The sequence below is a fragment of the Mycteria americana genome, chromosome 13 (assembly GCF_035582795.1).
Source record: "Mycteria americana isolate JAX WOST 10 ecotype Jacksonville Zoo and Gardens chromosome 13, USCA_MyAme_1.0, whole genome shotgun sequence".
NCBI classification, from domain to species: Eukaryota; Metazoa; Chordata; class Aves; order Ciconiiformes; family Ciconiidae; genus Mycteria; species Mycteria americana.
The window spans coordinates 3,244,965-3,268,104 of record NC_134377.1 but is presented as its reverse complement, the minus strand read 5'-3'; the positions used below and the strand labels follow the sequence as shown (position 1 = coordinate 3,268,104).

Below are 23,140 nucleotides of genomic sequence, written 5' to 3'. Positions count from 1 at the left end.
CTAGGACTGCTTGCTCGTTTCAGCTGCTTGGCTGCATGCACTCCCGACACATAGGCTCATACTCTGTCAGTTATTTCTTTTCTTACATATTTGAATTTGAGAGAGAGGATTTGCCCTGAATTCTCAGGGGGACTGAAGAGCTCCTTGAGCAACTATGAGTTCTTTTGGGACAGGCCTGCTCTCATCACAAGATGTTGTGCACAGTTGCTTTATAATCTCATGGTATTTATTTAATCAAATAAAACTGCAGATTCTGGGCAGAGCTGTGATCGCAGCTGGTGGTAGTATTTACAGCTTCAAGAATAAAAAGAAAAAGCATATATAATGTTTTGCACTATTAAGAACAAGCAAAGGAACAGCAGGTTTTCAATTATACACCAGAATTTGATTTTATATAGCTCCTTTCATACCTGAGTTACTTCTAAGTGCTTTTTCAGTAACTCATTAATCTGTAGCGCAGCAGCTGTAGATGTTAGGTGCGCACCGGTACTGCCAGCCCCGGACACCGCACTGCTTGGATATTGTCTGCTTTGGAAACGCGGAGCGAAACCCCACAGGTCTCCTCTTCCACTGTCAGAGGGAGTTAGAGAACAACTTCACTTCCACAGAGTGTGAAGCCGTTATTGTGCAGAAGGGCTTCACGTCAGGGGCATCAACAGCCTGGCAGCTCTGCTAGAGGAGCACCCAGCTGACACTGCATAGAAGCTCATTTCCCGGTGATCAATTCTTCCTAACGAACATCCTTTCCTCTTTTCTTTTGTTACAGCTCTCAAACAGCATGAGAGCCCAAAAGGAGAGCAGTGCTACTATCGCAATATGCAGCTTTAGTGCTGTCTTACATGCTGTAAAACAATCTCCTTATGCAAAGGCGATTTGTACGGCTTACCAGGAGTCTCGCAAGTAGCATTAGTGGCTGAGGAACAAGACAATCGTTGAGAACTGAAGGCCCCTCTCGTCCCCAGGTAGGACAGCAGCAAGCCCAGCCTCTCCTTGCCGGTGGAGGTGGCACAAGTACTGCAGTGTGGTGGCACAGGAGTCATTCGGCCGCAGTGGTCTTACAGGCTGGGCAGCAGTTAGTTCATCACAGCTTAATTGTACGGGTGAGGTATGGTGGCGGCAGCAGGTAGGATGGAAAACCAAAGGCTCTTTGGTGGTGAAGGGGAAGAAGGTGTCGGGAACCACTCCACTACCCAGGAAAGGCTGTCGGTGGTGTGGGACGGAGCCCGCACCGGGAGAGGTTTTGAGCTGTTAGGAGGCTGCAAAGGGCAATAGCCATGTGCAGGAAAGCTGAGCAGATTCAGAGCTCATTTAGCGGACAGGGGTGTGCAGATATTTTATGGTTAGTTTATAACTGTCCCTCTAACAGATCCTGAATTACTCAGCATGAGGTTTTGAGAGAACCGTGCCCAGAGTCAGTTAGAAGATGGCGTTTTACTGTGCTGCTGGGCTGTGCTGGAGGGAGATGCTCAGACAGTGCTGAGTGAAGGCCAGCTCTCTGACTTTTGCTCAGCTGCAGGATCTGGATCAGGTTTTAGGTAGCCCTTAGAGCTGCCCTCAGCTAGGTTCCATCGCTGGTGTCGCTCGCAACTGGCTCGTGAGTTCCATGCAATTGCCTTTCTTGGTTAAAAAGCAGAAGCAGCAATTTAGGCTCTTTTTTGAGTCGTGAGGAAGGAGAGTGATGCAGCCTCTGCTCGTGCAGCGCCCGCACAGCGGTGCAGTCCGCACTAGCAGGCACTGCGTTTGCTCCCGGTGGTTTATTCTCGAAGGAGACCAGCGATTCTCCCGGGGCAGCTCAGTACCTTCCCAGACAGACGTGCTGCTGGAAGAGCAGGGCAGGGCTGAGGAGGCCGCCCAGACCGAGCCCAGGCAGCGCGAAGTTTCTTTTTCAACAATTCAGCTCAGTTTTTTTGTTAAAGAGGGAATCCACCAGCACTAGGGCAAGGATGGAGAAAGAGAAACGTAAACTTTTATACAGCCACGTCTGCGCAGGCGTTTGTCTGTCTTGCTGTCCCTACGCCATATAGACGTGCCATTTCCCGGGCAGAGGAATAACAAATTCCCATCCCTTCATTTTACACACGTAATACAGGCATCGGAGCTCGGATTGTTGCATTTCGGGATTTAAGATTACCATATTCTTCAGACTTTCAAATTTTTTAAATGCTGCTAAAGTTTTATCTTACTATTTAACAAATATGTTTTTTAAACCCATTTCCCATAGTTATGTTATTAAATGATTTTTACCTTGCAGTGGCAACAGGTGATGCATTTGATTGTACATTTTTTTTTGGTGGAATTTGTATTAAAATGACATCTGAAGTCTTGATGAATTACTTCAAGAGCATTAAATGTTTTAAAACACGCAAACCGATGAGAGCAGAGAGCTGTTTAGCAGCAGTATAAAGTGTTAGACCCTAGTGCTTATTTGTTTGTAACAGCATTTATTCTGCTGTAGCCTCAGAGTGAATATTTAGATCTTAATAAATTTGTCATTTTCCTACACGGTGACAATTTTACAGTCCCTTGTGTTTTCTGTATCGGTGCATCTGCAGGGCTCCCAGTTTGTGGGGCTTATTTTTAGGCAAATTATAGCTTATATATTAGGAAAAAGTAATCCTGGTGTTCAAATAAACCATGTAAAATACATAGGAAGAGGTGATGTGAAATCCCAGACAGGCAGTGAGCACTGCTGCTTGCCAAACCCCTGTGCTTCAGAGATGAGCACTGAGTGAGAACGGAGGATCCCGATGGTTTATCAGCAGCTCTGCAAACAATTCTAACGCGATGACTCTCACTTTGTGTCATGTTCATCGCGTGCTGTCGGACCCTGCTGCCCTGGTGAGGGACTTTGCTGCCGTCATCGTTCAAGTTAGAGCCACGTGGTGTTCTCTCACTTTCCCATTCTCCTGATTTTTACACAGCACAACAGGTTTCTGTGCTTTGACACCTGCAAGGCCTTTGACACCAAACAACTACAGGGCTGTAGGAGATTTTTCAAACCCAAACATTATTTATTCACTGAAATGCATGTGTAACGGACACAGAGAAATGCTGCAGCGGAAAGCCCTTCAGCGCTGGCTCTGGCTAAACGGTGTTTGTGTGATTTGAGGGAAGCTCTGCTTGGCTCAACCCTGCCATCGCCGCGCTGGGACAGAGCGAGCCCACGGAGCCTTCCTCGCCGCGTCCCACAGGGCTGCTCCCCAGCACCGCTGGGCTCCTCCCTGGAGGCAGCGGTTGGTTGCTTGGGTCCTCCTGGAGCTGCGGGATTTGGCCTCAGTGAAACGGCGGACAACTTTGTGCTCAGCAGGCAGCTCCTTTCCTCTTTCCCACTCGATATCCTAGCTGCTGTAGCAGCTGATCTTCCAACTGTCTTTGTTCTATTGCTGTTTTTCTTCTGTTATTAGCAACTTTTTTTAATTAAAAACTTTTTTCGTCATCAGGGTAATACCGAGCAGGTAGACTGACGGGCTGAGGGTGAAGAGAAGCACACAATCAATATTTAGGTGTTTGCTTTGGTGGAGGATTACTGGATTTCAATCTAAAACTTACATCAGAATTTATGTCAGTATGAATTGCAGCATCATTAGGACATCCAGAGGGAACGACTAAGCTTTCTGGAGGTCATAGAGAATAAAAAAAGCTTACTTTTCTTAAGAAAATTAAGAAAATGAATTTTTTGCTTTAATTTTGGTACCAACTTGGACAGTTTTGATATAATTTAATTGAAATTCCCTCATCCCCTAAGCTGCTACAGAACAGCTTTGCACAGCAGTGTTGATGTTGACGCTGACCATTTATGGAGCAGCAAATAGCAACTTACTGTATGCAGGAGGTTGAGAACATTTTTCTTGCCCATCTCGGCTGACCGTGGAGCCGAGTTAGCAGCTTTAGCAGGGACAAGGTGCCCAGCAATACACATGGAGGTAAAGCCTCTACTCCAGGTTAATTTAAAGTAAAAGCAAAGCTTGTTTGAGACGAGGTAGAACGTAAAAGGAAAAATCCAAAGCACAAGCTAGACTTAAGCAGTGCCCCGTGACTACCTTGCTGACCAATAGCCTTGGCTAGGAAAATGGCAAGTTTGGGTTACAGAGCCTTTGTTTTACCCAGCGAGCTGCCAAGATCAGCTGCTGAGCTGGGGGGTCCTGAGCCCAGCGCAACAGTTCCCGTGGAGGTTGCTTGTATAAAGGGACGTACCAGCCTCACAGCCACGGTGGGCGTGAGAGGCTGCCCTGGAAGAAAACCCAGTCCCGTGTGTAGCGTTGGAAAGCAAGAAGGTGAACAGGGAAGAATGGTGGTTTTCCATATTGAATCAACTTCAAACCATTTTCAGTTTGATTTTGGTTGCTTTTCTTTAAAGAGAACACCAGTTGGTACTTGAAGAGCTGCTGCTTCAAGTCATTATCCGGATTTGATCGCTTAGTCTTTGCCTAAAACAGAGTAAGAACGTTTTCAGCGTCTCAGGCCGAATCTCAGTGGCTGTGTCTGTGTTAGCAAGTAACTCGGCGCAAAAGCAGTGGATTCCAGACTGGAGCGGGTGGTGCAGCTGGGGGTTACTCCAGAAGGATTTGGTCTGGCCCCTGGGGGAATGTCCCCACCACGCCTGTAACCCGCAGCTCTCTGAGGAGTTTTGGGTTTTTTCTGGATTGCAACCCACCTGCTGTGTCCCCTGGGGGTCAGACTTCCCAGTTGCCTCTGGCGAGTCACAGGCAGCTGCTGCAGGCAGGGCTGCCCTCGTACACCAGCGCGCTGTCCGTGAGGGCTTCCTCAGCCTCGTAGCTGCTGTTCCCTAACTCCGTGGCCACGGGGCACAGCTCCTGGTTGCACCACCTGAACAGAGAATGCAAACAGTTTGTCCGAGCCCCCTTACGCAGACAGTGCTGGTTTCAACTTGAGGTCTGCCTGGTTCACGTCCCTTATCGCTGCTAGAACAGAGATTCCCCGTGGCAGGGAAAAGCCGTGGTGTTGACCGCAACCAACCCAGAATGCTGTTTGTCTCCATCTATGATGAGACGAAGTTTGGGTCTCCCCATGGCAGGGAGTCGGATTGCTCGGAGAGACAGAGCAAAGCCTGCTGCGCTGCACGAGAAATCATCTCAAACGGTTAGGGGTAGAGGAGGTTTTTGCTTACCTTCGAGCAGCAGAGATGTCTGTGGAGGAAGCATCAGGTCGAGCTGCATGTTCAATTAAAAGAGCTCCTGTGGAAGAGTAGGAGACATCAGTATTCCCGGGCTCCAGCCAAAACAGCAAGGGCTCGTGAAGAGTGGGTGGTGGTTACTTCTCAACAGCACTTGCCAGGCTGAGCTGCCTCAGTTTGAAAGAAGGTGGGGACGGAGCTTTCTTTAAAACTCCACCCTTTCCCCAGAAGGTATGACACCAGGCCGTTCTAGGACTGCTTCCTAGCCCTTTCCTGGTCTGAAATCCATCGTTTCTGTCTTTCCCACTACCTGCATAGATCCTTGCTAGGGTGTAGGAGAAGTCTCTTGCTGCTAGCTCCATGGTCACTGCCCCCTTTGAACCAGCTGCTTGTGTGAACTGTGCAAGGCTGCTGATGGCATCCTGCGTTTGCTTCACGGCGGGTTCCAGCTTCACAGTGCTCGAAGCCAGCTCCAGTTTTTTCTGCAAAGAAAACAATCACAGGAAAAATTACAGCATATTTACCTTCTGCAAGGAAACGGAGCTGGTGAAATCCTGAGCACGCCCAGCAGCTACTAACAAAAAGCTTAAATCAAGGTGGCTGTAACTCACGCTGCCGTAGGTGGAGAGGCCAGAGCACCGCGCGGCAGCAGGAAAGGGGACATTGCCAAAAGGAAACTCGCAGCCTTGCCCTGAGGACGGAGAATTCCTGTGAGCCAGACCCAGCGCGTTGCTGTTTCTGTGCTGGCTTTCCAGCTGCATGTGGGGACCAGATCACATCCCCAATTCTCTCTAACTGCATACCTGTATCAGGTTCTAACTCTCCCATTTTTATGTTTTTACTTCCACGAAGATGCTAGAGTGGTGTCCAGGCAGGAAAATTCAGATTTAAAGGAGCTTTTCTCTGCAAGCCGTGTCAGTGGGAAAGGCCCCAGCACCAGAGCGGCTCTCTTCTGAGGGACGTCAGGCATTTAACTGTGCCTAAAAGCTCCCCGTGGTTGAGCTAAGCTGCTGTTTTTCCGGTGTCCCAAATCTCTTATGAAAGCACAAGCCATCATCTGCCGAGAAAGTCTAAAATAGTTGCTCTTTAGACATGGCATGCCCATGGCTGCCTGGATGCAACCGGCAGAGGCCAGCCTTTAATCTGTGTTTCCCGTGTTATTCCCTCTTACAAGGGATCGAACGAGAAGAGCGGGCCTTCTGCATGGAGCTGCCAGGCTGGGGGGACAGCTCGGTCCCCCTGAAGTCACACACGCGGAGAAGCAGCCAGCTCTCACCCACGCAGCCGCCACCGACCTCCAGACCCTGCATCCCCCCCTGCAGCACTTGCAGCAAAGTAGGCCACCGCCGCTGGGCCGCCCCCGGCGCCTGCCCGCGCTGCCTGCATTCAGGGCTGGCCCTGCCTTCACCGGTGGGCTCAGCCCAGGAGCCTCGCGTGCTGCGATAACATCTTTACAATATTCCAACCTGTCTTCCTGCAGTAGAACTAAAGGATTATCTTGCATGGAATCGCAAAAAGAAACTGTTACATATCTAAGTAGCATAGCAGGTGGTAGGAGGTGCTTTTCGTTAATGAGTCTCATTTGCAGGTTATTTACGAAGCTAAAGCCTATAAGTATCTGCTGCGCAGAACTAATTTTTTGTGTTTTTAAGGCTTTCGGTGCTTAAGTGATCATGCAGTTCCTCTCACTAGTATGTGAAAATACAGCTTATTTGCACAGCAGGACTCCGGACTGCACAAGCTGAACCCAGTTTTGTTTTCTGCAGTACATCTGTGCGCGACACCTTCTGTCTAACCATTGCCCTGTGTTTTCTGACTATTAATACAAGAAAAACACAATCCTCAATGGATGCTATTCTGTGCTCCAGGCAAAGCGGACATGAATACTCACAGCATATGCTGTACAAATACAAAAACATCATCATTAAAGCAGTTAGGTCTAGCGCCAAGATAAAGTCCGAAGAACCCTCCAAGCCCACAGAATGCTAATAAGATGTTTTAAAAGTAGCTTGGAGCTTGTTGCTAACAAGGATCAAAGACCCCAAAGGCATAAACGTATTCCCAGCAGCTTGGGTGGAAGCCAGCATCGCACAGGCCAAGCACAGAGCCGACATAGGCGCTTCTGTCGGCGCCCTCGTGCTAATGGCTGGGGCACGAACAGCTACGTCCTACGCTGCCTTGCTTCTTAAGGTTTAAAGACCTGGGCAATACGGACCAGGAATATAAAAGCATCATTTTAACCTTAGGGGAAAAAAAAAGAACACTATTCTCCTTGCTCTCCAATAATTTACACTTTTTTTTTCTGATGACACTCATTCTTTTCCTAACCAAAAGCACTGAATCTTCTGAAAGATCAAGCTGGGTTTTTCCACACCCTCCCCTGCGTTTGAGAGTGAGAAGCGCTTCAGGGACGATGCTGGAGGCAGCAGCAGCTCCTGTTGTCTCTCCTGCATGCTGATCTGCTCCAGTTCCTGTAGGGTGTAACCGAGGGGAGGCACACGCACACGGCATCGCTGTGCCAGCTGTACAGTTCTTTTCCGACTGAAACCATCAGAGAGCAAAAGAGCTTTAGAGCTCCAATATTTCTGATTCCTTCGGTTTTTACTGAGGAATTTTAAGATGCCACTCATTTGTTTGCTCTCGCTAGCTACCGAGCAAGATTGTCAGAATGGTTTTTACTTAAAAGATTAATCATGAGTATTTAAAAATACAGCTACAGGAAGAACATCCAAAACAGGGCTAGAAGCACAAGCCTCATATTAATGCTTCAGGCAAATATGTAGTCTCACTTTAGTAACCTAGATTTATTTCCTGCTGTGTTAAAGTTGTGGTTATGGTCTGAAAAGGGCCTGAAAACACTGTCACGTGTCTTAGATTGTATGTCCGATGTACAGCTAGAGTTTCAGCCCTACGCAGTCATTCTTCATGCATAAGACAGTCGATTCTTGAGCTCTGCGAGATGCTTGCAGGACTGGCATTCAGAAACCCAGCTGTGCTGTGATGTGACCAAATTTAACCTAAAGTGACTAAAACGCAATAATAGAATAATTCCCGGTGCTACTTTAGAGTCACTGTTCAGATTGTAATGGAATTCTAGAGTACACCTAATGCTCTGGCTCAGAATTCCAGCTAATAAATTTTTAGTATAACATGAAATGACTGCCCCATGCAGTATCCACCTGAAACCCCCACCACAGCTGAGCTGGAATCCAGGGCTGACCCTCACACTTGCTCTTCTCGCAACGTGTTCTCCTGAGACTTTGCAGACTAATTACCTCAGGACAGGGTGGTTTGTAACAACCTTGCCTGTGTATCAAGAACCCCAAAAATTCAGCTTCTCATCATCACATTGTGCAAAGATGCGGAAGTTCTCTGTATTTCCCTTTTCCTGAGGATAATTACGGCATTGGGTTCCTGCTCTTAGATCACAGCACCATCAGCATTAGGTATCCCACCATCAGTAGAGGCAACTGACACAGGATAAAAGCAAAAAGAGGTGGCAGTGGGGTCGGGGGGAAAGTTACCCTGAGATACGACCTTCAGAGAACAAAGCGCTATGCTGTGCTGACAAGGTACTAACGCTGCTTTCTCCAAAGCAGCCTGTCATTGGGCACAAATCCTGCAACCTGAGAACCTTGATGGGCAAACATAAAATCAGTTGTACTAGTTTGTGCACATCAATAAAAAGGAAATGGATCGGAGCAGTAACAATCCCTTTATGAAGGGCTGAGTTCCTCACTAGACGGGAATGGGAAGGATGTTTCAAAGTGAGCTGGACTCCCAGAGACCCAAAGAATTTGGACACCTGGAGCTCAACAAGAGGTTGTTTATCACCTGAGAGTGAAACCCTGATTCTGGCGTAGAAACTCAGCATGTTCCTGCCCGATGCTGCAGAGGCACTCTGCAGAAATACCTCCCAGCCTTCCTTTCCAGTGCCTGGCTGCCAAAGGCATAAGGGAAGAGCTTTCTGACGTGTCCAGGTTAAATTTCCCAAGCATGATCTATTACATCCAGAATCAGTGCATCAACACTGCTCTCCCCGCTCAGCCCGTTCCAGCCACTCCACTGCCACACCCCGTGGACAGGGAGGCAGCCTCACTGTGACATGAACAGCAAATGCAATGGCACTTACCGGAATTTGGACACCTTTAAAGTCAGCGCTCGCTTGTTCACCCTCCAGTCTCGTAGACAGCGTGATTTGTGGGAGCGCAAGAGCAATGATGCGCTTGTTAATTAATAAATCTCGATATTGGTTACTGCTGTGCAGGTACCTGCTCTGAATCACGTTGCTGTGTTCTTTAATGCTTCTCTGATTATCCAGTTGTTAAGAAGCTGGAGGGGCCCTCTCAGCTACACCAGCGAGGTGCTCCGAGGACTGCAGTATGGCACCTTTGTGGGGCATTCGTTTAAATTAGCATTAAGTGGAAGCCTGTGGAGGCCAGCTTCTTTCCAAGTGTGTTTAGAGCCTACCACCCGCTCCTTTCCTTCTCCGCTCCATTACCTTCAGTGTCAGACTAAGGTGCTTTTCATCAACAGCTGGACCAGTTGGCTTTTTAATTAGCAGGTGTGCTCAGTCCTGCTTATGAGCAGATTTGGGTTTCTTGTTCGGTAGTCAAATTGTTTGAGGTATTTTTCCTTTATCAAAAGTTGTCCGAGAGGATGGTAAGAAGACACTCATCTCTGGGGGTCAGAGAGGTGCTCTGTACAGAATACAGCTGAGCTGGGGCTTTGAAACGTAACAGAAGTTGCCAGCTGCAGCCACTGGTGAGGAGGAGTCAGGCTCTTGCTCGTGTGTTTTTGAAAGACCTCCAGCTGTCAGTGCTGCAGGGAGTGCAGTCACCCAGACCTTTCCCTTCTCATGGGGGCTGGATGAGAAAATGAAGGCTACGCATAGTCAAATCCAGCACTCCAGATGCCCCGGATTCCCTCACTGTATCTGGGCTAATGTAATCTGGATTGTTCTATCTGATTAATAATCTAATCTCTGAGAGAATGACCTCTGGTATGCTGAGCGTGCCTTTAAGGCTGGTTCCTGCCTCCCTTCATGGGACATACCAAGCCAGCTGATGCTCATTTACCTTCATGAAATTCTGAGCTGCTTTGACCCCTCCGTGACTGCCTGTCATCTGAGCACCTTTAAAAGAGCAGCCTGTAGGTAAAGCCAGAGAGCAGCAAATCTAAAGAGGCAGCAATGGAATTCCTTTGGCTCTTTCCATCTTTTCAGTGGGAATAAAAATAGAAAGTCATAATGCAGTAGGTAGCCCTAGTGAAGGTTTAATATTCAGCAGTCTCGTGGTGTTTTTCCAGTTAAGAAACAAAACCACAGAATTATTTTGGATTCAGGAAGGTGACTCTCTCACATTAAAAATATACTTGTATTGGTACCTGTCACGAGAAACTCTGGCAATGCAAAACTCTTCACTGCTGAGATGAAAGTATCTGCATTTTTTTGCAGCACACAAGGATCCCAAAACGAGCACTGCCTGCGTTCTGCTTTTGTAAGTGCTATTTAAAGAGCAGAATTGTAAGACACCTTCTGAATACTTGTCTAAAGCTTTCAGTTTGGTCCTATTCCCTACCAGTCTCAGCTAGGAACATAAACAGCAAGTAGGACTCTGCCAAGGTGGGCAAATCAGGCTGCCTGGTGCTTTTGATGGGGGCTCACCTGCACTGTGGAGAAGAACACAGCCATCACCTGTCCCTGACTCTTGGTAAGGGATCGCAGGACATCAAGTGACAGGATATTTGTTGTTCCCTCCCATATGGACAGGACCTGTGGGGTAGAAGAGACTGTGGAAGAGCATGAAGGAGCCTTTTGGAGCAACTGCACTATGGAAAAGGGAATGTGAGGAAACAAAGACATGGGGCAGAGCTAAGGGATATCAAGGAGATCTCCAGAGATGTCTTGCCTCACCACAAGTGGAAAGGAGCAGTGGTGATGACAGCTAGGAGCCCAGCTCCATTACTGAGCTAGGAAACAAGCCCAACACCAGTCACAAATCACGTCCCCTCCCTGGTGATGACTGGGCTCAGCAGGAAGGCAACTAGGAAAGGGCTGCCATGCCTGGAGTGACTCTGGGGAGGACTGTGTTTTCCCTTGAGCATGTCTTTAGCAGGCAACCACAGAGTACTGTGCAGGGGACCAGGTGACACACAGGAGCTTCTTCTGCTTCTCCTGCTGCTTTCTTACCAGCGTATCGCGGACTATGACTGGCAAGCCCGTATCTTCCATGTAACCTTGTCCTCCAAAACTCTCCATTGCCTCAATAACAACAGCAGAAGCCTGCAAAATGCAGAGAGCTGACATGATCCACATTGCATGAGGGGAAAGAGCAGCCAGAAACCTCTAACATCACGCAGCAGTTCCTGCTGGGATGGGACTGACTGGATCCCACTGATTTGCTGAGGCAAGTTGCTCATTATATGCAGGAGGAGCAGCCCAGGGAATGAAGACTAACACTGAGAGAGGACCTGCAGGAGCAGTCACACCTTGCGAGAAGATCCAGGGAGAGTCCATCTTGATAAAGTCCTCTCTAGGCAAGGATAAACCTGCGGTTTGCTTGGTACATGGGAGTACGTGTCTCTAGCCCAGGAGAGTCTTTACCTTCTACTTGCCTATGGTGTGTACGCTTCTGTGTATTTAAGCTGAGGGCAATTAGAAGAGGGACAGACCCCTGAGATTAAGGCTAATGCTAAGCTATTAACATCTTCTCTTCTATTGATTCATAACCAGGGGAAAGATATTCCCCGTGGCTCAGTGCCCCACCTTGGTCTTGGGGCAGCCTCAGCAGCATTCCTCTGTGGCACGTGGAGTACTTCACAGACAGTGCTGGCTCTGTCTGTTCTGATCAGACGGCTGATCTGTGGCCTTGAGAGCAAAGGGACAAGTCTCCTACCCACAAAGTCCAGCCTTGGTGCAGAGCAATAATTGCTGCAGGCCCTGCAGCTAGAGGTCACTGCCGGTATCCCCTGCTACCGCTGCCCTTCACGTTGGCCATCTTAATCATTCCTCTTTCCAGCTCTGTGGTTGCTAACGTGCCACACAGCCCCACTCTGGGCTAATCAAACTGGTTGTTCCGTACCTGCTTCCCAGTGTACAGTTTGGCGACCGGTATCAGCAATCTCAAGAGAAGCTGGTCTTGCTCACTCGCCATGTTGGTTTCTACAAGTCCAAGCAGACGAACAATCTCCATAAGCAGAAGAAATGCCCCTCGCGTCTGCACCTGCACAGAAGTGGGGAGCTTCAGTGGCAAGGATCTTTGACTCAGGCTGATTCCAGCCCAGTCTGCTGAGGTGCTGTGAGACCATCTCGAAGGGATGCGCGATACTCGGACCTGGGCAAAATACCGCTCCTGCCCATACAGACCCACAGCTTCAGAGACAAAGAGCACTGACCAGCCAAGGCACAAAGCATGACATATTAAAGGTAGTCTGGAGCTGCCGCTCTTGGACACCGCAACCTAGTATGAGGAAAGGGGCAATGCCACTTCATCAGGCCTACTCGGAGCCTTATCAAAGCTCCTATCAGGCATCCAGGTCACAAATCCACATCCTTTCCAAGGGCAAGGGACGTGAGACCACACATCTGATGTTCAACCTCTGAGCACCAGGATCTGCAAGGTCTTTGACAGATTTCTTGCTGAGCAACTTACTTCCCTGGCAAGTTGTGATTTGGGAAGCATCGGGATATGGAGCTCTGTAGCCCCTGTGCATAATGATGTGCTGCGGGACTATATAGGATCTGGCCTTTCTTTCAGAGGTGGAATTCTGGCCACAGGCTAAGAGATGCTGGAGCTTTAAGTTATGTTTCACAGATGTTGACCACTTTCCCTCTCCCCCACCTTGGAAGAGGATTTTTAAATACTGTTTTAAAAATTTGCATGAACCTACTGCAGCCCAAGGGCAAGCGTTAGTGTTACACCACTTAAGAAAAGAAGTAGTGCCTGGATGGGTGAGAGGAGGAGAACTGTGTGCCTTCTTTTTGAAGTTTCAGTAGGGATGGGAAGCCACCTGTGTCCTGTGGATTTAGTGAGCTGCTACAGCTCAGTGTTGTGGCGAGGCTGTGAGACACTCTGCAGTGAGCGAAGGCCCACATGTGAAATTCCTCCCAGAGCCAGAGTGCCAATTCATGCTGCTCTCTCTTCATTGTGTGTTATTGCCTTAGATGACATTCACATCTAGAGGCTGTACTCCAGCTCGGCGTCTTGTGGTGACGAGCACTGTGCAGGTACACAGTGAAGACAAACTTCTCGGAAGCTAAAGTGCATGGTGACTACTCAGGAATTCTTCAAGCCTGCTGGGAACAGCCCATCTCCTGCTGCATGAGCTACCAGGGAAGTTGGATGAGTCTGTATCAGTCTTGGACAAGAGTCTCTTAACTGCAGTTTAGGAGACTGTGGTGTCATGCTTGGTCTCTGATGCTAATGACCAACTTCAGAGGTTGTAGCATATCATAGTAGGTGCACGCATGACCTTTGGCACTCCTCTCAGGATAGCTCCCAGGTAATTGTTGTTTAGGATAACCTGAAGTCCCGCAGAGAAGCTAGGTCTATCGTCAGATCAAATCCCGCTAGAATATGGCAATTCCCCTGCTGCATCCATCTCACACTAGCAGGAACAGCCTTCTACATCTGACTGCTGCACACAGAGGCAGGCTGGCTGTGCTCATTAGCAGCTGAGGATCTCTGCCCTCCTTCCTTGCCAACAGGTTCAGCTCTGCTCCCAAAAGCCTTACCTCCATCCGGGCTATCGTCTGCACGTGTAGGGGATGGTCCTTGAGGAGCTTCCCAAAGGCAACCCGCCTACGGGCATACTCCCTGCTCAGACTGATCATCCTAGAGAGAATACAGCCAGGGAAAGCAGTTAGACCAGCAACCTTCCGCTTCTGAGCTTTCCCTTCCAGCCACCCCCACTGGAAGAACCCTGCTCAGCTGTAGCACACCAGCCTAGGTCACCCACCCACAGGCCAACTTTCTCCAGCACTGCTGGCTTCCAGACCTGTGCCTGCAAAGGCATTGGATGTCAATCGGCTGCAATGCTCAGCATTGCAAAGTCCCCTTGTCCTGATAAGCTGCTCCTTCAGCTCTGGGGGGATCCATGCTGCCTTCACCTTCTCATGGAAGCTACTGCACCAATGACATTGTGGATCCGAGTTATGTTCAGCATGTTGGAGATGGCGGCCACTCCACGACCCTCTGCGGAGATCTGAAAGCATCAAGGAACAAAGGCTGAGAAGCCTTTTGCGCAGCCTTGGAAGCTGACACGCATCTAAGTGAAAGTTGTGTCAGGCAGATAGATAGAGGCTGTCCACTCCGTCTGTCTGTCCTCAGGCACCACAAAGACCTGCTTGCTTTAAAACATGGCTGTCTCAATTTAGCCAAGTCTGTGGCGTGAGCAGAGAGGTGGCTATGGAGACCATGTCAGCATGATCAGTTCTGGTCCCTGCTGCTTGTTCCTACCTGCATGCTACACAGAACTGTCCCTCAGCTGGGCCAATACAACTGGATTAGGGAAATGACCAACCTAAAATGACTTTTTTTTTTTTTTCCTTCCCTCCCATCTTTTCCTGAGCTCTTCTCAGCTCTGTCCCACACACAGCCATGTTGGTGAAGCATTCTGTGACATGAACAGCCAGCCACAGAGGTGGAAGAGAAGAACTTTTCCAGTTGGTATCACTGGCAAAACCCCCATGAGTGGTCTGCCCTGCCAAGCCAGCCCAGTCCCAAAAGGAAGGTGAAACCTGACGTACCAGCTCTGCTTTAGCTCCATCTAGCCATAGCTCTGCTGTTGCCATCTGCCGCGTGCCCAACTTGTCTTTCAGCCTTTGCACTTGGATGCTGTTCAGCTTCCCCTCCTCATCTCGAACCTTCAGGAAGAATAGGGACAGGCCGCTGGAACCCTGGAGCCATTAAAAAGGCATGCAAAGAGGATTTCATTGCAATGAAACAAGGAAGAAAAAGAATGCCCCTTCTCCTTCACCTGGTTCCACCATCAAACAGACCTGTTTTACTTGTCCTTCAGCATCCACTACCCTGGCCAAGGTTAATGTCACATCAGAATCAGCAGCTGATGTAAACCATTTAAAACCATAGAGACGATATGTACCGTCTGGCTGCTTTCTGGCCACTGTCTCGGTGCCGTTAGCTGCAAGAAAGGAGAAGATCATCTGGGCTTTATGGGAACTTCTGTATCAATCAATGCTGATTTTTGGTTTAAGCAGCAGCTCTTTTAAGTCACCTCCTGCTATCAAGATGTAGTATGGATTAGCTGCTAATCTCTTTCATTGACCCTGGATAAGAAATGCAGCCAGACTCAAGTACTAGAAAGGAAATATGCTCTGTTTAACTGCGAGTCTTTCCAGCAGTTGCTCCAGACTAACAGCTGGTAATGGCAGAGCTTTGTAAGCAGAAGGCACCACGGTGTATAATCCAGTGCCTCCATTTCTTTAGGAGCTACCACTGCCGAGAGCAACAAAGAGTGCTACGGAATCGGGAGTCCTGCAGTGATGCACATCTTTCACTTCACAGCTGACCCTTTCACTTCTTCCACCAGGAAACCAACTGCAGCTTCATCAGATGCAGGTCACTCCTCTTCCACGTTTCTGTCTCTGCGGTGGAGTTCTGAGGTTTCCTGGCCCATCACGCTATTACTAACATTAGCCAAGGAATAAAAGTTGAAGGCCAAGAATGCTTTCTCAGTCCCAGCTGGGATGGGTCTGACCGTCTTGCTCAAGGTTTAGATTATAGAGCTAGACATCAGTGCGTTATCTGTGCAAGGAACACAGCCCTGTACCTGCCTGTGCATACTGCATGCATCCATGGACAGAAGTTGGGCCTTTTGTTGGTTAAAAAGCAGAGCTGCGCAGAGGATTTGGATGACTTCTGCTGAAGCTTCCTAAACCAGCTACCTGGCTTTGTAAGTTCCCCACACCCTTCATTTTCTCAGTTCTCGCTAACACATGTAGCTGCTGCGGCTGCAGTTGCTTCCCACCTCAGAACACGTACCAACATCAGAGCCTCCCCTGCGCTCGGTCATCCACTGGCCAGAGGTCCAGAACTTCTTGGGGTCACGGGATGTCAGATGGTCAAAAGCGTTTTTCAGAGATCCAGGAATACCTAGCGACTGTTTTGGGGGAGGGAAAAGAAACTAAGAAGATCATAACACAGCAGGTGAAATTAGACAGTTGCCTTAACTAACACTGGTGTGTCCTACGCTCAGAACGGACGGTCTGCAAGCAGGCAAGCGGGGCACTGAGTTTCCTGCGCTGCAGTGCATCTGCATGTACTGCCGAGAGTCTGTGAAACTGCCCGGCTCCTACACGGCTGCTGGAGCACTGTGCAGACAGAAGGTGCAGACTTGTCAAGAAGGGGAGTGCTGAGCAGCCCTACCCCCCTCGGATATCTGCACCGCTAGACATCTGGACAGAGAGCTTTCAAAACAGCACATGTGCCAGGGTATCGGCACACGTTCATATACACTGGATGTCACCAGCACCCAAAGAGCTGCAGGGAACAGGTAACTGCCTTATGCTTTTTTCTTTTTATTGAATTAAAATGCCCAGGGCTAGCTACTTAAGGGCTAGCTTTTCTCTGTTCCCTACAGAGCCAGTTACATAGTGCAAAGGGTATCGCCAAGATGCAGAGCAAGACTGGGAAAGTCTTGCTAACTTGGTAAATTTACATCAGGTATAGATCTGGCCCAATACCTTTAACTGCTACTCACACAAGGGACAGGAAAACAAACTATCTCGTCGTAAAAACATAAGGGACACCTTTCCAACTACCTGCAGTGCCCCAGGTTTCATGTGCAGTAAAGCCCTTATTGTACAGCGTGTTGTAAGTAAATATAAAAGCTAGTCTGGGCACAAAGACTTTGTAATTAAAGGAGAAAGGCAGTGGGAGATGGAGCTGAGTCACAGAGCAAGGAAGGGCCATGCCCAGAGCCAGATGGCAGATCAGCTCTATTCCGTCCTTGGCCAGTGCTCCAGTCTCTAACCAGCTCTGCCAGGACGTGGGCTGTGCCCTCAGAGACCAGCTGAGCTCATACCTCAATGACTTTGGCTGCCCCATCAGTCATGGCCAGTGGACAGTTGAAACCTCCAGAGGAGCTTGAAAATAAGTAGAGTTTGACAGCCTGATGCAGACGGCTAGGAAAGAAAGAGAGTGAAAACAGACAGGTTATGCAGCAGTTCAACAGCAGGAGGATAAAACATCTTGACTAGGAAGAGAGGAACAAAATACTGCCAAAACGGGTGAGAATCAGACCGCTCATTTCTGAGAGGGCAAAAACTATTTCAGCCAGGAAGAGAGAAGAGGAGCAGCAGAGTTTCTCAGTCCCAGAGGGACTGCCAGTGCAAGGCTGGATGGAAGGCATTGCTTGCCAGCTGGTGCACATTAAGTGCAGTTTTTAAAAATCAGAAATGTGGGTCTATCTCCAGAGGCTGGAATACAGTGAAACTGCAAGTAAAATCCCAGACCTTTCGCTGTGTTACAACTAATGCATGTAAAGCTGGAGCAGTGCAGGGAACTGCCAGGCCCCAGAATCAGGAAGGTGACATCAAAGAATATTATGATCAACTGTAGGCCATTAGTTACGGCTTATCATTGCCGGTGTGGAACATTACAGCGGACAGACACTGCTGTTCAGTACAGCGGTAGGTGTGCTTTTGTCCATGCATCATCTGTTACCCATTATACAATGAGAAGTTCAGTCCTACAAGATGCTGAATATACCTTGCTAAGAATAACCAGGAAGGCACCAAGCCATTCCCATTCTCCCCCAGTTACCTCCAGTTGGAGTATCTTCTCTCATAGGCCTCAGCAATCAGCCCCTCTTCTGCCGCAATCTCTTTCATCCTCCTCCAGGCCAAGCAGGTGATGATGTGATCCACCCGCTGCCCCCAGGCATCATACTGCCGAAACACGGGGGGGTTCAACTCGCATTCCCACCCTAGAGGTTTGATCTTGGTTAGCAGATGGTTTCCAAATCTCTCCAGGTCCTGATTCACCTCCTCCAGTACCTGTGAAGCAACAAGAAGAGCCCTTCAGCACACCCCTGGAAGGCAAGGAGCCTCAGTCCTAGCTGGAAAGGCAGAGCACCGACCATATTGTCCTGCCGCTTGTGGTCTCTTGCCACTTGGCCCTCCCATGCATTCTGTAATGCAGCAGGACAGCTTGTCTCTTAGCCTCTGCTGGCACAGCTGTGCTCAGCTGTCACTTTTTTTTTCCCCAAAATCATTTTTTCAAGTTACTTTTGGCAGCATCTCTGGATTTTACCAAAGACGGAAGAGCTTTTGTATCAGGGCTGAGAATGACACAGATGCACATGAGCAGGGGGGTTGGACGAGACAATCTCCAGAGGTCCTTCCAGCCTCAGCCACTCTGTGATTTACTGCTGGAGAAGAATGCCAGGGGAAGAGCTGCCAAAACCAGAAAGCCTTCATCTGTATAGGAAAACTTCCACTGGGCTCAGTAGCTACCTGCCTATCAGATTAAAAACGAAGGGACGCAGCAATCATTTGAGCTTCAGCCTCGCACCCAGGGTGTCTAGATTCAAATTTCCACCTTGCATCCAGCTTCCTGAATGGCCCTGGACAAGGATTCGTGTGCCCCCATTTCAGCCAGGCTTGGCTGCCTTGGACATAGTCTGTCCATAGTTAATGGAGGGAAACTGGCACCCGCAGAGGAGTGATTCATTCCAACCCTCTTAGATACCTATTTTAAGGTGACGGGAATTGCCTTCTGCAAGTGCTCTTCGCTGTCTGTGGCCAAAGCCTAGTGAAGTTGCCTAGACTTAAATAACCTGACATAGATGATTAAAATTGGGCCAGATGGAGCCAACCTCTAGCACTGTTGGACCCTCGTTAGCGTGAATACATCCAAGACTGAAATGGGGGTCACAGAAGCACCTGATCTTTCATCAGAGGAATATTTTTTGCTGTTCTCTACCCCGTCAAGAGATGCTCATTTCCTCCTCAATATAACAGTCGTGGAGGTGCATGCCGTAGTTGCTGTACCCAAAACGGTGCAATTATAAAACACATTAATTTGCTGCTGATGAAATACAAACACTGCTTCTTCCTTTCCCAGCTTCCCCCTGTATTGACTTTTCATTAAACTACATCCCGTATGACCGATCCTCTCATCACTCTGCCGTTCAGCGTGTGTAATGAGTATCCAACACACACTGTCCGGTTACCACTCTGGAAGTCTCCATCCTCAGACCAGCTAGTCTTCCTTCAGGTGAACAGGGAAATACAGCATTAAAAATCACAAAACAAGCCAAAACCATGCATGAGAGCCCTGTCAACTGGTACAGCTCACGCTGCACTCCTGCTTGCTGTCGGTGGAGCTCAGCTGGGATGGGTGTACGCCTCCAGTGCTTATCATATCTTGACAACAATTTGAGGGTTGTTTTAGAGGCATAACCTAAGAATCCATGGTTCATGGACTTCACTGATCCCTGAAGCACAAGAACCTTTAAACTGTTTAGCTGGTAGTTTTTTGTGGGCAGAAGAATATGAGTTTAGCAAACTGGTCCCTTGGTCAGCACGCTACAGTGAACTCAGACTGCAACAGTCCCTTCGCCTCATCCGCATTTTCTAAAAAAAACAAACCCAACTGCCTGGCTGTGAGCTCATGCCCTGACCACACTTAGCCTTACAAACCACCGTGTTGCTCAAGTGAACGTGTTTATTTCCAAGGTAAAAGAACAAAATCAGAGCTCCTACATTTGTGACTGCTGAATGTAACACAGCAGCCTGGGCGCTCCAAAAAATGTACACCAGTATATGGAGAGGACATCTGTAAACCGTAGGGTCAGGGCTGAAGGCGCTACCTAGCAGCATCTGCTGGGTGGTCTCATTCCCCCTAATCTGTCCTTTGATGTCCCAGGGATGAATATATTGGAAATGCACAAATTATTGCACATTAAGAGTGCAAACAGGTGACCCGTTATATTAAAGGACATATTTTCAGGGGGATCAAAGACCAATAGATACTGCTTCACAACGATGCCCAGAAAAAGCAGGTGCTTTCTTCTATGTTCTCCAGAAATAACCTTCAAAGAAAGAAATCTTCTGCTCTGTTCCAGGAAAATTTCTGTGTTCACCACTGAACACAGGCGAATAGTACCACAGGAATCAGCGTCCAGCATGGTGTCTGCTTCAGTGGAACACACAAAGCTTCATCTGTTGCTGCTCTCCTGGAGAGGAAGGTACATAGAGAGCTAGCTCTCAGGCTGCAGAGAAGCGGGTGCTGCATGAAGCAGACAGCAGAGACTGGGCTCTCCCTTTCAGCGGTGAGACAACACTGCCCCGCTGGGACCAAGCACAGAAACGTAAGGGAGATGCTGCTGATCCTCTAGCAGATTTTGCAGCTGCTTTTGTCTTTTTGGGGAAGGAGTGGAGAGCAGCTCTCAGCCTTGGTGAATAAATAAAAGGATCAGGACAGCACTGATCCTTTTATTCTTTGGGAGATCTGAATCATGCTTCTTCCAAAGGTGCAGATAGGAACAAGATCTTCATGGTTGCCCAAAGGCATCCTCCTTTCCCCTCTCTTCTCTTCTGACAAGAAGGCCACAGTGGTGCTTAGGGAGGCCTCATTCCTGTCTTTGGTGATGGCTGTGACAAAAGCAAGCTCCCAACGCTGCCACCACACCCTCACTACCCCATGTCTGCAAGGCCTCGCAGACCTGGAGAGCAAGCAGCGGCAGGAAGAGCGTCACTGAAAGCCAGGTTCTGCCCCTCTATTCACCCGGTGGCTTTACAGGTCATTGCATTGCTTCTGCTGGAATAAATCACAGACAGAGATCACGCTCTGCTCCATGAGACGCGGTCCTTGAAAAGTGGGAAACAGTTGCAGTCCTTGGGGTGACAGCAGAGGACAGCCAGTGAGATGAGCCGTCTCCTCCCGGGGGTTCCTGTAGGACTGGACCTCACAGAACAGAGACCCGCAGCTCAGGGTCTTACCCCACCTCTCTGCACCCCTACAATCTGTACAGAGCCTTCCCTGTCTGAAAATCAACCCAGAAAAGCCAACGACCTGTGCTGAGAACAAGCAAACCCCAGTGGGCCTTTGCATCCTCTTGAGCGCTGCGAACAGCCCCGTTCCTTCAGAAAGGAATGTCCCTAAAAGCCCCCCTTTCCCAGCGGGAGAGAAGCGGACTTGCACAGCAGAGTTTGGAAGCACCTTAGTTTTTTCCCTTTCTCTGAAATTTCTTTCTCTGGATGACCAGACAGCAAATGCCCGCTCTGACAATCCCAAAACAACACTTGTGGCAACACCCAGACCAGTCACCGGAGTCCACTAAGCCACTTTCTATTTCTGTTCATGTCCTGCCAGTATTTTTCACCCCTGCACTGACTGAAAGAAAACAAGTTTTAAAGAATGCTGATAAATTCCCCCCAGTTAAATGCTTGAAGGCACAAAAGGGCTTGGGGAAATGTTCAATTCACAGTCTTAAACAGTGACCTAGCCAGAATTGTAGTGTGTACACACAGAAACACAAACATGCATGCCAGACCTTGGGAGGAAGGTGCGTTTTCAAGTAACTCCGAAGCAAAGCATCTTCCAAATACTGGTTCCCAGTCTGGGGCTGCTCTTGGAAGAGGGTCTCAGTTTCTCTCCTTGTAAGGGGCATTTCCCGATCTTCTAATACTTGTTTCTCCTGCGTGCCGACCTGTTGCCCCTGCCCCACGGTCGTGCTGATTGCTTTACGACTCGGTGGTTGGCACGTCTCCCAGACGCGAGGCAGAAAGCGACCCGACTGCCACGGCTTGCAGGTAGCGCTGGATCTCCACCAAGGCAGGCGACAGGTAAACATGATCCTGCAAAGCCCTTAGTGTGTCACACCAATGGCTCTCACCTCCAGACCCTTCCTCGGTTGACAGCAGCACCAATCCTGTTTTGTTTTAATGTTGTGAAGTTATTCTCGAAAAATCAGTACTGTCTTCTCTCCGCCCTCGGGGAGGAGCTTTCCAGCAGCTGTTGTCAACTGAACTAGGGAAAAGGTCTTTGGAAAGAGATCAGAAAACAGCCTGGAAAAACACAAGTACTCAGAAAACACTGTGTCCTCCCTCCCCTCGCAGCCAGGCAAACCATCATAACCAGCCGGACTGACATTTCCAGAGCTGGGGGAACTGGGGGAGGTGTTCCCACAAGCATCCCCCTGAATTGCTTGGGATGATAACAGGGTAGAGATGAGAAGGGAAAAATACATTTCCTCATCTGAAGGATAACGAAATGCGTGGAAATGGGAAGAAATGGTTTAGGCAGGTTATTCTGTAAATAAGGTACCGGCGAAATAGGGGGCTCATCCTCCTTGCCTGGGTTGTAAGGCTAGCTTCAATATAATCTGCTTCTTATGAAGTCCCTGATGCCTTTAATTTGAATCAGGATGATATTCAAAGTCTCCCTTTCCCTAGGGAAGTACCGGAATATTCTAAGAACGTGTCTTCTGGCTTCGAGTAATTTAAAACCTGCACCTCATTTAGGGCGATATGCTGCTAATAAAAACAGTATTTTACTTTAAAACAATTTTAAACAGGTGTGATAGCGAACTGCTGTTACAAGCATGACTGTTGGGGCCTCAAGCATGGGGTGAAACCCAGGGACACGTCCCACCCCAGCATGAACTCCGATGAGCTGGAGAGTGGAAGGGTTAGTAAAGCAAAACCAGTCAGCTTTCACCTCAGCCCAGTCTCGCAAGGCCACACCGATTTCTTGTTTGCCTATTCAGGTACTTGTTTGGTGGCATCTCAGTGCTTTCTCGATGCTGGCGCGGTGGCCGAGTCAGCGCTGTCACAGCCGCCCGAGGTGTCACGGCTGCGCCATGCTCCAGCACCCACCGTCCCCCGCTTCCTCAGGGCTCAGCGTACATTGAACGCTCCAACCACCCAGAAAACAGCTCCTGCAGCTGTGACTGGGAAGCCCAGACCCGCTCCTCCTGCTCTCGCGGCGGCTGCTCCGGGCTGGGCACCAGGTGCCGAGAGGGGCTGGCGTCCAAAGG

The 23,140-nt window shown here is 48.9% G+C and overlaps 1 protein-coding gene across 8 annotated transcripts; it reads right to left on the bottom strand.

The window, feature by feature from the left end:
• Positions 1–2,981: 2,981 nt before the first annotated feature.
• LOC142416317 (acyl-CoA dehydrogenase family member 11-like) lies at positions 2,982–23,036 on the bottom strand. Of its 8 annotated transcripts, none has more exons than XR_012777692.1 (16): positions 21,656–23,019; positions 17,920–18,152; positions 17,180–17,279; positions 16,138–16,255; positions 15,135–15,277; positions 14,883–15,032; positions 14,244–14,338; positions 13,869–13,968; positions 12,217–12,357; positions 11,325–11,417; positions 10,800–10,907; positions 5,445–5,616; positions 5,129–5,195; positions 4,655–4,827; positions 4,195–4,427; positions 2,982–3,544 (listed from the first exon to the last, which is right to left on the bottom strand). XR_012777692.1 is itself a non-coding variant. In XM_075515748.1 (15 exons), the coding sequence occupies exons 1-14, from the start codon at positions 21,953–21,955 to the stop codon at positions 4,701–4,703; spliced, it is 1,947 nt and encodes a 648-aa protein (XP_075371863.1). In that variant the 5' UTR covers positions 21,956–23,026; the 3' UTR covers positions 2,982–3,544; positions 4,655–4,700. The 8 variants fall into 8 exon arrangements, 6 of the variants coding, with proteins under 6 accessions (XP_075371863.1, XP_075371864.1, XP_075371865.1 ...); XR_012777693.1 differs by having other exon boundaries at positions 2,982–3,468; XM_075515748.1 differs by lacking the exon at positions 4,195–4,427 and having other exon boundaries at positions 21,656–23,026.
• Positions 23,037–23,140: the final 104 nt, after the last annotated feature.